The sequence below is a fragment of the Tachypleus tridentatus genome, unplaced genomic scaffold, assembly GCF_004210375.1.
Source record: "Tachypleus tridentatus isolate NWPU-2018 unplaced genomic scaffold, ASM421037v1 Hic_cluster_2, whole genome shotgun sequence".
Lineage (NCBI taxonomy): Eukaryota > Metazoa > Arthropoda > Merostomata > Xiphosura > Limulidae > Tachypleus > Tachypleus tridentatus.
In genome coordinates, this window is record NW_027467782.1 from 39,192,115 (window position 1) to 39,206,879 (window position 14,765).

The 14,765-nt window shown below is 31.0% G+C and overlaps 1 protein-coding gene across 4 annotated transcripts in view; it reads right to left on the reverse strand.

Annotated features, from left to right (window-relative positions):
* Positions 1 to 11,462, reverse strand: part of LOC143242437 (WASH complex subunit 5-like) — a 29,103-nt gene extending 17,641 nt beyond the window's left edge. For 2 of the 4 annotated variants that reach the window (XM_076485820.1, XM_076485821.1), the window contains exons 1-3: positions 5,178 to 5,331; positions 1,321 to 1,396; positions 708 to 959 (exon numbers count right to left, since the gene is read on the reverse strand). In XM_076485820.1, coding sequence (XP_076341935.1) covers positions 708 to 959; positions 1,321 to 1,396; positions 5,178 to 5,266 — 417 coding nt within the window. In that variant the 5' untranslated portion in view covers positions 5,267 to 5,331. Of the gene's footprint in view, positions 1 to 707; positions 960 to 1,320; positions 1,397 to 5,177; positions 5,332 to 10,974; positions 11,088 to 11,323 lie in introns of those variants that run through there. The other 2 variants (XM_076485822.1, XM_076485823.1) reach the window with 2 other exon arrangements.
* Positions 11,463 to 14,765: the final 3,303 nt, after the last annotated feature.

A 14,765-nucleotide genomic window follows, 5' to 3' on the forward strand; every position in this document is an offset into this window, starting at 1 on the left:
TAATCAACAATATTTATTTATTCACGTGGCTGACGTAGTTGTCCAAGGTGCACGTCTAATTAATCAACAATATTTATTTATTCACGTGGCTGACATAGTTGTCCAAGGTGCACGTCTAATTAATCAACAATATTTATTTATTCACGTGGCTGACGGAGTTGTCCAAGGTGCACGTCTAATTAATCAACAATATTTATTTATTCACGTGGCTGACGGAGTTGTCCAAGGTGCACGTCTAATTAATCAACAATATTTATTTATTCACGTGGATGACGTAGTTGTCCAAGGTGCACATCTAATTAATCAACAATATTTATTTATTCACGTGGCTGACGTAGTTGTCCAAGGTGCACGTATAATTAATCAACAATATTTATTTATTGACGTGGCTGACGTAGTTGTACAAGGTGCACATCTAATTAATCAACAATATTTATTTATTCACGTGGATGATGTAGTTGTCCAAGGTGCACGTCTAATTAATCAACAATATTTATTTATTCACGTAGCTGACGCAGTTGTCCAAGGTGCACATTTAATTAATCAACAATATTTATTCACATGGCTGACATAGTTGTCCAAGGTGTGTGTTTAATTAATCAACAATATTAAGTGGATGATGGTAACATAACAGAATTCTGATATATGAAATAAAGAGTATGTTAAAAGTAACTATAAGGATATAAAGGTAATAGTATGTGACACACCTCAAAACGTTCCTCTGGCTGTGCATAAGTCTTCAATTGATCTTTCATGAAACGAGTTGGGACTTCTTTGATCTGACTGGTCTGAAGTTGTATGATCTGAGCTAGAAGGCCAAACATGGTTTCTGGGATGATGTGTAAAACTTTCTGTACATAAGCCACTAGTTCCCCAGAATAATACTGAGATACAGACATGAGGTCAGGACTGACAGCTTGATTAATACGTAGTAAAGGAAGGTCTAGAGCTGAAGCAAGCTGTGAAACATGTTAGTATCAGGTATTCATTCACTTATATTAATTACAAACAAACTAATACATGAACTAGTGACTAAATGTAGCAAATAAAATAATCCTTTGTGATAAGATAGACATAAATAAATGTCTTATACTGACTGAAAATCATGTCAATCCATTTATTCACAATAATCTTACAACAGTAGAAAATCTGTTTAAAATTTACAGAAAACAATGGAATCTTATCTAAAATGTACGTTATAAAATGTAGGTTATAATCCAATTATCCAGTAAAATTTTCACTTTTAGCTGAATAGAGTCTTCATCAAGAAAAATATTTGCAGGCAATAACATCCTTTTCAAACAAACACACACAACTTACCTTCAGAAAGGTTGCTCTGAGTTTAATCACCAATGAAGGGTCTTTCTTGACACCTTGTTGCATGTAGGGTGTGTAACTGGAGAAAATGTTTAGTTGCAAAGAATCATCAACATAACACAGGAAATTTATACAAAGTTAAAAGGAAAACAAATATCTAGTGACGTGCAGTAAATGTAATGAAAATATTTCACCCTTAATGTTGTAAAGTAGGTGAAGGAAGAAGATTCAGTTTGATTACACATTCACCCTTAATGTTGTAAAGTAGGTGAAGGAAGAAGATTCAGTTTGATTACACATTCACCCTTAATGTTGTAAAGTAGGTGAAGGAAGAAGATTCAGTTTGATTACACATTCACCCTTAATGTTATAAAGTAGGTGAAGGAAGAAGATTCAGTTTGATTACACATTCACCCTTCATGTTGTAAAGTAGGAGGAGGAAGAAGATTCAGTTTGATTACACATTCACCCTTCATGTTGTAAAGTAGGTGGAGGAAGAAGATTCAGTTTGATTACACATTCACCCTTAATGTTATAAAGTAGGTGGAGGAAGAAGATTCAGTTTGATTACACATTCACCCTTAATGTTATAAAGTAGGTGAAGGAAGAAGATTCAGTTTGATTACACATTCACCCTTAATGTTATAAAGTAGGTGGAGGAAGAAGATTCAGTTTGATTACACATTCACCTTTAATGTTGTAAAGTAGGTGGAGGAAGAAGATTCAGTTTGATTACACATTCACCCTTAATGTTATAAAGTAGGTGAAGGAAGAAGATTCAGTTTGATTACACATTCACCCTTAATGTTGTAAAGTAGGTGAAGGAAGAAGATTCAGTTTGATTACACATTCACCCTTCATGTTGTAAAGTAGATGGAGGAAGAAGATTCAGTTTGATTACACATTCACCCTTAATGTTATAAAGTAGGTGAAGGAAGAAGATTCAGTTTGATTACACATTCACCCTTAATGTTATAAAGTAGGTGAAGGAAGAAGATTCAGTTTGATTACACATTCACCCTTAATGTTATAAAGTAGGTGAAGGAAGAAGATTCAGTTTGATTACACATTCACCCTTAATGTTATAAAGTAGGTGAAGGAAGAAGATTCAGTTTGATTACACATTCACCCTTAATGTTATAAAGTAGGTGAAGGAAGAAGATTCAGTTTGATTACACATTTCCTTCTAATATTATTTTCAATTGATTATTTCAGCAACACAGAAGTAGCAGAAATGTTAATTATAAACATTAAGCCTCATAAATAAACCAATATTGCAAGCGAAACACTAATATAACATATCAAATCTTACAATTAATAGAATATAATAGAGAAATACTCAGTTCTTTACAGAACTATTTGTACAAGTTCATACAGTCATGTGATGGTGCAGTTACAAGGCATGGTGTAAATGAATGTTCAGCACATACAAAATTGGTTCATAATAAATTCTCAACCACCTGACAGTGAAACACCATCACAGTATGTACATGCTAAGTTCATAATAAATTCTCAACCATCTGACAATGAAACACCATCACAGTATGCACATGCTAAGTTCATAATAAATTCTCAACCATCTGACAATGAAACACCATCACAGTATGTACATGCTAAGTTCATAATAAATTCTCAACCATTTTTCAGTGAAACATTTGCTATACTGTACAAGTCTTTGTTGCAGCATGCAGTCATCTAGAAAGGGAACAAAAAGTAACTTATTTTATATTTTTCTACTTTTCATTTTAACTTATACTGCTATGTTCGTTATGTTAGAGTTAGGAAAGAGAATATAGTAGATGAAATATAAAATTTTAATGAAAGAAAAATTTTACATTAATTAAGGAGGTCTAGAGTTATATAAATGGAATGTCAAAACTTTAAGACAAAAAATTATTTTTATTCTTAACATGAAGACCACCTTGTACTTTAAACATCTATTTATTGCATAAAGAACTTTTGATGTTCTTAAAGCTTGCTAAAATTAATAAGAAACACTTATTACATCCAGAGTTATAATGTCAGTTTATGGTTATAAGGATGGTCAAAATAACCAAATCTATATTCAGCAGGTTAACATGTACACTACATGGCCAAAAGAATGTGGACACCTAACAATCACACCCATAAGTGCTTGTTGAACATTTCATTCCAAAACAATGAGCATTAATATGGGTTGGTACCCACTATGCAGCTATAACAGCCTCCACTCCTCTGATAAGGCTTTTCACTAGATTTTGGAACATGTCTGCAGGGATTTGCTCCTATTTAGCCACAAGAGCATTCATTAGTGAGGTTGGACACTGATGTCGGGTCAAAAGGCAGCATTCCAACTCATTCAGCAAACCACGTCTTTATGGACCTCGCTTTGTGCACAGGAGTATTGTCATGTTCAAATAAAAAAGGCCTTCCCAAAACTGTTGTCACAAAGTTGGAAGCACACAATTCTCTAGAATGCCATTGTATGCTGTAGCATTAAGATTTCCCTTCAATGGAACTAAAGAGCCTAGCCCAACTCATGAAAAACAGCCCTAGACCATTATTCCTCCTCCATAAAATTTTACAATTGGCACAATGCATTCAGGCAGGTAGTGTTCTCCTGGCATCCAATAAACTCAGATTTGTCCATCAGACTTCCAGATAGTGAAACACTATTCATCACTCCAGAGAATGCATTTACACTGCTCCAGAGTCCAATGGTAGTGTACTTCACACCACTCCAGCTGACGCTTGGCATAGCACATGGTGATCTTAGGCTTATGTGTGACTGCTCGGTTACAGAAACCCATTTCATGAAGCTCCTGATGAACAGTTCTTGTGCTGATGTTGCTTCCAGAGACAGTTTAAAACTCGGTAGTGAGCGTTGCAACTGTGGACAGATGATTTTTTTTCGTGCTAAGTGCTTAAGTATTCTGAGGTCCCGTCCTGTGAGCTTGTGTGACCCACCACTTTGTGAGCTGTTGTCCCACCTAGACATTTCCACTTTACAATAATAGCACTTATTGTTGACTGGAGCAGCTTTAGCAGGGCAGAAATTTGATAAACTGACTTGTTGGAAAGGTGGCATCCTATGACAGTGCCATGTTGAAAGTCACCAAGCTCTTCAATACGACCCATTCTACTACCAATGTTTTTCTTTAGAGATTGCATGGCTGTATGCTTGGGTTTATGCACCTGTTAGCAATGGGTGTGGCTCAAATAGGTGAACTCTCTAATTAGAAGAGGTGTACACATACTTTCGGCCATGCAGTGTACCTATTAGTATCTTTCCAATTTATAATAAATTTAACAAAGTAATGTTTTTTTACATCAGCAAAGATTCTGTAATTTTAGTACTACTGTAAAAATATGGGGGAATAAATTCACAGAACAATTGTAATTGTGTTTTCAGTTTGTTACATGTTTTGTGACGAAACTTCATATACAAACGAGTCATGTTCTACCCGAAGTTGATTAAAACAAAAGGTAGTTAAAAAATGTCTTTAACAATATTCAAAACATGCTGGAATAATCAGTTAGTTGAATCTGATCAATCAATAACAAATCCGATGATTAACCGATTAGTAATTTCACTTTATCCAGCTGCATCTAACGTACAAAAATATTAAATGGAAATAACTTGTAAAACAAGTTTATTAAAACAAAAGGTAGTTCAAAAATGTCTTTAACAACATTCAAAACATGCTGGAATAATCAGTTAGTTGAATCTAACCAATCAATAACAAATCCGATGATTAACCGATTAGTAATTTCACTTTATCCAGCTGTATCTAACGTACAAAAATATTAAATGGAAATAAGTTGTAAAACAAAAATATTTACAGTAATTTCTTTTCCTGATAATTGTAAAGTAGGCTTACCTATCAATGAGTTCCCAGGCATAAGACAAATCAGCTACAATATGTAAAGTGATTAACACTTCTTCCTTAATGTTAATAGTACGAAGCATGTGATGGATAAAACTACGCGTGTCCGTTAAAAATTGTTTAATTTGTATGTTACTCTCAGAAAACTGGTAGAGAAAAATAATGTAGCAATCATGCTTGAATGTTGATGTTGTGAACTTGATGGTTTAAGTGCAGCAATTAAGTTAAACTGTTCATCCAGATCTTACTGGAAGATAACCCAATAGAATTGTCATACCAACTGAATCAGAGATTTGTCCATTTATTACTGCCATGTCAGCAAAACATAATACAACAGGCACAATAGTGCCATTATCTTCAAAAAGCAAAAATGGAATCATTTATAGGAAGTTATTAGTTTCAAGATTTTGTGAAACTAAGAACATAGTACAGTATAAAGTTGCAGTGATCAAGTTATGAAGCTGACACAAGATGATTTATCTAGTGATTCTTATATTACACATAACATTTATACAACCAACAGTAAATATAAGAATAATGGTATAATGCTCAGTATGGTACCACTATAATATAATCCATATAGATAGGTTCTGTTTTTTGACTTAAAAGTTATAAAACTGATATGAAATGATTCATTATTTTTAACTTTCAAAATTATGATATTTACATGAGGTTATTTCAAGGTGTTACAGTAGTGAATAGTTTTTTTCGAAGTAATGACATGATATTTTAATGAGGTTATTTCAAGGTGTTACAGTAGTGAATAATTATTTTGTACTTAATGATATGATATTTACATGAGGTTATTTCAGTGTGTTACAGTAGTGAATAATTGTTTTGGACTTAATGATATGATATTTACATGAGGTTATTTCAAGGTGTTACAGTAGTGAATAGTTCTTTTGGACTTAATGACATGATATTTTAATGAGGTTATTTCAACGTGTTACAGTAGTGAATAGTGTTTTTGGACTTAATGACATGATATTTTAATGAGGTTATTTCAACGTGTTACAATAGTGAATAATTCTTTTGGACTTAATGATATGATGTTTTAATGAGGTTATTTCAAGGTGTTACAGTATTGAATGGTTCTTTTGGACTTAATGATATGATATTTACATGAGGTTATTTCAAGGTGTTACAGTAGTGAATATTTCTTTTGGACTTAATGATATGATATTTAAGTGAGGTTATTTTAAGGTGTTACAGTCGTGATTAATTCTTTTGGACTTAATGACATGATGTTTTAATGAGGTTATTTCAAGGTGTTACAGTAGTGAATAATTCTTTTGGACTTAATGATATGATATTTACATGAGGTTATTTCAGTGTGTTACAGTTGTGAATAATTCTTTTGGACTTAATGACATGATGTTTTAAAGAGGTTATTTCAAGGTGTTACAGTAGTGAATAATTCTTTTGGACTTTATGACATGATATTTTAATGAGGTTATTTCAAGGTGTTACAGTCGTGAATAATTCTTTTGGACTTAATGACATGATGTTTTAATGAGATTATTTCAAGGTGTTACAGTAGTGAATAATTATTTTGTACTTAATGATATGATATTTACATGAGGTTATTTCAGTGTGTTACAGTAGTGAATAATTGTTTTGGACTTAATGATATGATATTTACATGAGGTTATTTCAAGGTGTTACAGTAGTGAATAGTTCTTTTGGACTTAATGACATGATATTTTAATGAGGTTATTTCAACGTGTTACAGTAGTGAATAGTGTTTTTGGACTTAATGACATGATATTTTAATGAGGTTATTTCAACGTGTTACAATAGTGAATAATTCTTTTGGACTTAATGATATGATGTTTTAATGAGGTTATTTCAAGGTGTTACAGTATTGAATGGTTCTTTTGGACTTAATGATATGATATTTACATGAGGTTATTTCAAGGTGTTACAGTAGTGAATATTTCTTTTGGACTTAATGATATGATATTTACGTGAGGTTATTTTAAGGTGTTACAGTCGTGATTAATTCTTTTGGACTTAATGACATGATATTTTAATGAGGTTATTTCAATGTGTTACAGAAGTGAATAATTGTTTTGGACTTAATGACATGATGTTTTAATGAGGTTATTTCAAGGTGTTACAGTAGTGAATAATTCTTTTGGACTTAATGATATGATATTTACATGAGGTTATTTCAGTGTGTTACAGTTGTGAATAATTCTTTTGGACTTAATGACATGATGTTTTAAAGAGGTTATTTCAAGGTGTTACAGTAGTGAATAATTCTTTTGGACTTTATGACATGATATTTTAATGAGGTTATTTCAAGGTGTTACAGTCGTGAATAATTCTTTTGGACTTAATGACATGATGTTTTAATGAGATTATTTCAGTGTGTTACAGTCGTGAATAATTCTTTTGGACTTAATGATATGATGTTTTAATGAGGTTATTTGAAGGTGTTACAGGAGTGAATAATTCTTTTGGACTTAATGACATGATATTTTAATGAAGTTATTTCAAGGTGTTACAGTAGTGAATAATTCTTTTGGACTTAATGACATGATATTTTAATGAGGTTATTTCAAGGTGTTACAGTAGTGAATAATTATTTTGGACTTAATGATATGACATTTTAATGAGGTTATTTTAAGGTGTTACAGTCGTGAATAATTCTTTTGGACTTAATGATATGATATTTTAATGAGGTTATTTCAAGGTGTTACAGTAGTGAATAATTATTTTGGACTTAATGATATGACATTTTAATGAGGTTATTTTAAGGTGTTACAGTCGTGAATAATTCTTTTGGACTTAATGATATGATATTTTAATGAGATTATTTCAATGTGTTACAGAAGTGAATAATTCTTTTGGACTTAATGACATGATGTTTTAATGAGGTTATTTCAAGGTGTTACAGTAGTGAATAATTCTTTTGGACTTAATGATATGATATTTACATGAGGTTATTTCAGTGTGTTACAGTTGTGAATAATTCTTTTGGACTTAATGATATGATGTTTTAAAGAGGTTAGTTCAAGGTGTTACAGTAGTGAATAATTCTTTTGGACTTAATGATATGATGTTTTAAAGAGGTTATTTCAAGGTGTTACAGTAGTGAATAATTCTTTTGGACTTAATGACATGATATTTTAATGAGGTTATTTCAAGGTGTTACAGTCGTGAATAATTCTTTTGGACTTAATGACATGATGTTTTAATGAGATTATTTCAGTGTGTTACAGTCGTGAATAATTCTTTTGGACTTAATGATATGATGTTTTAATGAGGTTATTTCAAGGTGTTACAGGAGTGAATAATTCTTTTGGACTTAATGACATGATATTTTAATGAAGTTATTTCAAGGTGTTACAGTAGTGAATAATTCTTTTGGACTTAATGACATGATATTTTAATGAGGTTATTTCAAGGTGTTACAGTAGTGAATAATTATTTTGGACTTAATGATATGACATTTTAATGAGGTTATTTCAAGGTGTTACAGTAATTGATAACTTCTTTTTTTTTGCATGAAAAGTTAACACTAAAGTAAAATCACCCATTATTTAGCAAATCATTTCCATAAAAGAGCCACATGATTGTGAAAAAATTAATTCAGACTTAATCAATTTTTGAGAACATTATGCTTTAGTATTAGATGAAATTACCTTTAAATTAGTGTGCATACACATATATTGTGAAGTATTTCCTTAATGGCTGAGACTTTCACAGATTTACCTAATCTTTTTAGTAAAGTAACATGATCATTATATCACCTCTGTATAGTTTGAACTAACTAGAACAAACTAAACCATCGTAGCCTACATTTGGAATGTTTACATTTGTACATACAACCATGATGTAATATTAAAAAATGCTTAAATTATAGTAAGTTTACAGAAACATTTCCAGGCATTTAGACCAATTACACCATACTGAACTATTATATAAATAACTCCACACCTTATGGATCTTACATAAACTGAACATTCCTTAGCTTTAAATTAAATACACTTTCAGGTGGGTATGGAAGACGGAAGGGGTACAACTGACACATCATTAATGTTTTTTAACCCTTATAAAGTAGAAACACCCAAGTAAATTGTAAAAAACTTAACAAAATTTACCAAATAGTACCTAGTAGTACTTAGTTGAAGTTTTAAATGACATATAATTTACATTATGAAAATTTCCAAAATTTTGTTGAGAGAAAGTGTTCAGAAAAACAATCAAAACACTTCCTCTCTTTATTAGTTTTTTTATTGTTGATTAAATCGTTCCATTCGACATGTATGGATTTAATTTCATGAAATCGTTCCATTCGACATGTATGGATTTAATTTCATAAAATCGTTCCATTCGACATGTATGGATTTAATTTCATGAAATCTTTCCATTCGACATGTATGGATTTAATTTCATGAAATCTTTCCATTCGACATGTATGGATTTAATTTCATGAAATCTTTCCATTCCACATGTATAGATTTAATTTCAACTTGAATGGAAATAACTAATATATTTTCTTGCAACTTTATTTTGATCATTGTAGCAAACATAAAATACACCATATAATGTGACAACAATTTATGAGTGACCAATATTATAACATGTTACATGTGGGTCAGACCAGGCTTGGTAATATGTTTTTAAATAAATATAATTTCTTTTCAATAAATAATGTTTCTTTTCTTTTGTAAATGTGATAATCTTAACAATAACATTCAATAAATAATGATTTGAGTCTAATGTCAGCCATCAGAATATCCTGATGTACTCTCAACTTAACTAGGTTTACGTGATGTTTTGTCCTACTTTAATCTGAATCATTTTCAAAACTGAAATAAAGTTTAAAGAAACACTAAACAATTCCCAGCTTTGTAAGTTGTTCAAAACTTGTATAAACCCACTAAAGACCATTCTTCTTATTATATCACTTTAATGACATTATAAAGACACAAGGTAATAATCTGTATTTAAAACAGTGACATTACAATGACACAAGGTAATAATCTGTATTTAAAACAGTGACATTACAATGACACAAGGTAATAATCTGTATTTAAAACAGTGACATTACAATGACACAAGGTAATAAGCTGTATTTAAAACAGTGACATTACAATGACACAAGGTAATAATCTGTATTTAAAACAATGACTATAATGACACAAGGTAATAATCTGTACTTAAAACAATGACATTATAATGACACAAGGTAATAATCTGTATTTAAAACAATGACATTATAATGACACAAGGTAATAATCTGTATTTAAAACAATGACATTATAATGACACAAGGTAATAATCTGTATTTAAAACAATGACATTATAATGACACAAGGTAATAATCTGTATTTAAAACAGTGCCTGTAGCCATTTTCAAAACTGAGTTTCATTAGCAGTTTCTCAAATGTAAAGCCAAAAAATATTGTGAATGAGATATTTTACAAATAAAATGTGAGAAATATAAGGAAAACCACAAGGGAAGTAAATCTTACTCTAAAAAAAAAATATAAAACTCTACTTTAGGGAAAGGTAGTTTATAAGGACACTTCTCATCTGTGCAAAATTGAAAAAAATTTTTTACCTTTTCATTGTTTTATTTAATCATACTAGAGTCTTAAAAAGTGACAAAATATAAATTTTAAAACACTAAATCTGGAATTATTATTTCTACACTCCACACATCTTAAACTACATATGATTAAGACACTTTTCTCGAGTTCCTAATGATTCTCAAATTCACCTTTTTGATATAATAAACAAGTTGAAATTTCCAACCTAAACTACTTAAAGTACTCACTTCCTCCAGAGCTTGAATCAACTGAACCATCTTCCGACCCGTAGCAGTAGTATCTTCATAAGTCAGTGATTCTACTTGTTTGGCCATTTCACTGAACCAGTGTTGAAGATTTTCTAAAAATTAGATATTTAAAGTTGTCACAAACTAATTTTCTAAGAAGAGCAATAAGTGTAACATAATGATAAAACTAGCACAAATCTTGAAATATTTACGATAATGCAAATGAGAGTAAATGAAATTCATCTAATCATCCAAATAAACTAAATCTTATGTATATTATGATTTTAATCGTAACTGGTACATTAAAAATGTTCGTGTGAATAAAACAAGAGACTTCCAGTGAACTGACATTTATTCTCACCGTTCTTTTCAACTCTAGTAAGTGGTTTGGTGCCCGAGAAAACGTCAGCTAACTCACTCAGTCTTTCTGTTCCTTCTTTCTTACAATGACTCCATTTGTCCTGTTTGTCAGCTAGCAACTGTTTGAACATCTGAAAAACAATTTAGCAAAATAGAATTGTTTTATTTTGTGGTCCTATCCATAAATAATAGGAGACATTCATGGAAACCTGTTCTATAATACCAGTCAATACATACATAATATTTTTCCAACACCAAGGTATGGGGAGAAGCAACTGGTTAGCTAAAATTGTAGGAAAAACATTACTCAATACACAGAAAAATAACAAACCATAAAATACTCAACACAAAAGAAAAAGGTTTTGTTTCTTCAAAATTAACACCAGAATTCCACTATCTCTCCGTTATTAATAAGTCATAGATCTCTAAAAATACCAACTTGACAGGTGTAAAAATGCTAATTATTTTACCCCAACAGATAATACATTGATAAAACTCTTTACGACATAACCTCGAGAGGGTATTTTTATATGTAGTTCATACAGTTCCTAATAACTTCACCTCGACAGGATGTGTAGTCCACACAATTGCTAATAACTTCACCTCGACAGGATATGTAGTCCATACAAGTCCCAATAACTTTACCATGATAGGATTTTTAGTTCATACAGTTTCTAATAACTTCACCTTCACAGGATCTATAGTCCACATAATTCCTAATAACTTAACTTTGATAGGAGATATAGTTCATACAAGTCCCAGTAACTTCACCTTTATAGGATATATATAGTCCCTAAATGTCCAAATAACTTTACCTTTTAGGATATGTGTATATATATATATATATATATATATACACAGTCCATACAATTTTTAACAATTTCATCTGAACTAGTAACAAACTGTCCACAACTAAGATGATAATATAATCATGACAGACTACATGACAGACTGCTGTCATGATTATATTATTGGGTTGAGGAATAATTCGTGAGCGTTTTTCAAGTTAAAAAATATATTCATAAATGAAATGCTTTCGCAAAATATTTCATGTCATTTGGTAGATAATTTTTTGCTCTAATAGATGGTGTGTTTGATTTTCATATGTCTTTAATTTTTGCTTTCATTTTCAGCTCATTAAATGGAATGTCAAGTGGACAAAATCGAGCATTTTCGACACCATCTGCTTTTCGCATTTAATTTCTTGCAATTTCGTTTAAAACAATGCATACTATATACCTAGGTATTACATGAAATAAAGTATCATAATAAATGTTTTGGGTGTAATGTGTTCATGCATTGAAGTATTGTATAGTCTTGCATGTAATGCTTGAATGAAATTATTTAAAAACGCTCACGAATTATTCCTCAACCTAATATTTTAATGAATAAACAGTCATACCAAATTATTCTTATTTATAATTTTAAAGAACCATTTGACTCCTAAGTACCTATACCAAACAAATTATCACTCTGTAACACTCAAGTGACCAATCATTCCTGACGTATTTTAACAGTAGGTTCTACACTGTCCCCAATCCCATAGTAGTAAGTCTCGTATGATGTTAGGGTAAACACATGTAATGCTACTGAACATCTTATGATTCATATCAAAGTGATGAAATGCAGTTACAAATCACGTATAAGTTCACACAACAATTCTTTACTACTGTATACTAGAAATGGCCTTTCAGTACTCCTAGGGAGTTAGTGTGTTAAACCTTATCCTCATGACAATAACATGTTTTTACTTCAGTGAACATTCTGTAAACAGCTTTTTGTATCAACAGAAAAATATCAGGCCTCAAAACTAGAATCAGCGCTGTCAATACAATGTTATGAGCATGTGTAGAAAATATAAGACATTCTGTTATAAAACTTTTCTTAGAGGCACACTTTATTCCTGAGTAAGGTGTGCAACATACATATCATTAAACTGTTCCTTAGAGGTACACTTTATTCCTGAGTAAGGTGTGCAACAGACATATCATTAAACTGTTCCTTAGAGGTACACTTTATTACTGAGTAAGGTGTGTAACGTACACATCATTAAATTGTTCCTTAAAGGTACACTTTATTCCTGAGTAACATGTAAATTTATACACATTATTAAATTGTTCCTTAAAGGTACAGTTTATTCCTGAGTAACATGTGTAACATACACATTATTAAATTGTTCTTTAAAGGTACACTTTATTCCTGAGTAACACGTGTAATATACACATTATTAAATTGTTCCTTAAAGGTACACTTTATTCCTGAGTAACATGTATAATATACACATTATTAAATTGTTCCTTAAAGGTACACGTTATTTCTGAGTAACATGTGTAACATACACATTATACAACTTTTCCTTAGAGGTACACTTTGTTCCTGAGTAACATGTGTAACATACACATTATACAACTTTTCCTTAAAGGTACATTTTATTCCCGAGTAGCATGTGTAATGTACACATTATTAAATTGTTCTTTAGAGGTACACTTTATTCCTGAGTAATGTGTCTTATGATTGCATATGTTTGACTTAACTCTTAACAAAATGCCTACTTACTGTGGTCTTGGTTGTAGCAAAACTGAGAAAACCTCTCCAGAATTATCTTTTTGTCAGTTCATCTTGGAATAATCCAGATAAATCATGTTATGATTTGCAAAGCTAAGACTTGTGAACTTACCACGTAAAATGCCATGAACATGTTAAGATAATTTTGAAGAACATTTTGTTTTGATCCCAAATATGAGATCTCATCACATTTATATAAAAAAAAAAGGATATTTTTGTCTTCTGAGGCATTTATGTCCTTATATATATGCAAAAACGGCTTGTTTGGGTTAAGAAAATATTTTACGTAGAAGAGAGAACAACGTTTCAACCTTCTTCGGTCATCGTCAGGTCATCTCAGTATATTTGAACTTACCTGTTACCATTATGTTTGAACTAGCACATCGTACACCACTATTAACAGTACATGCTCACACAATCGTTAAGAAACAAAGAAATTTAAACCAACAAATTATCAATAGAAGAAATGACATCTATTTTATTCAACAATGTAGAAAGGAACAACTAACCCCTAATTTTGTAAAGGTAAAACTTTCAAAAAATTTTAATAAATATACAAACATTATCCAAAATTTACAGAAAAAACTACTTAAAGCCATGTTGAACATGAAATACAAAGAACTACATGACTTACAAAACAAAAAATGAACCTAGACCATCAACTGGCATGCTGCATTAAACCAGAGATTCTGGGACTTATAGAACAAAACATAAACCAAATCAATACTAAGAATGACAGAGACAAAAAGATCTGCCACAAGACAAAACTAAGATGCAAACAACAGAAAAGACTCCACGACAAACCGTTGACTAACCTCATAATTAACAGATCCGACCGACAATTAAACACAGACGAAATACATCTA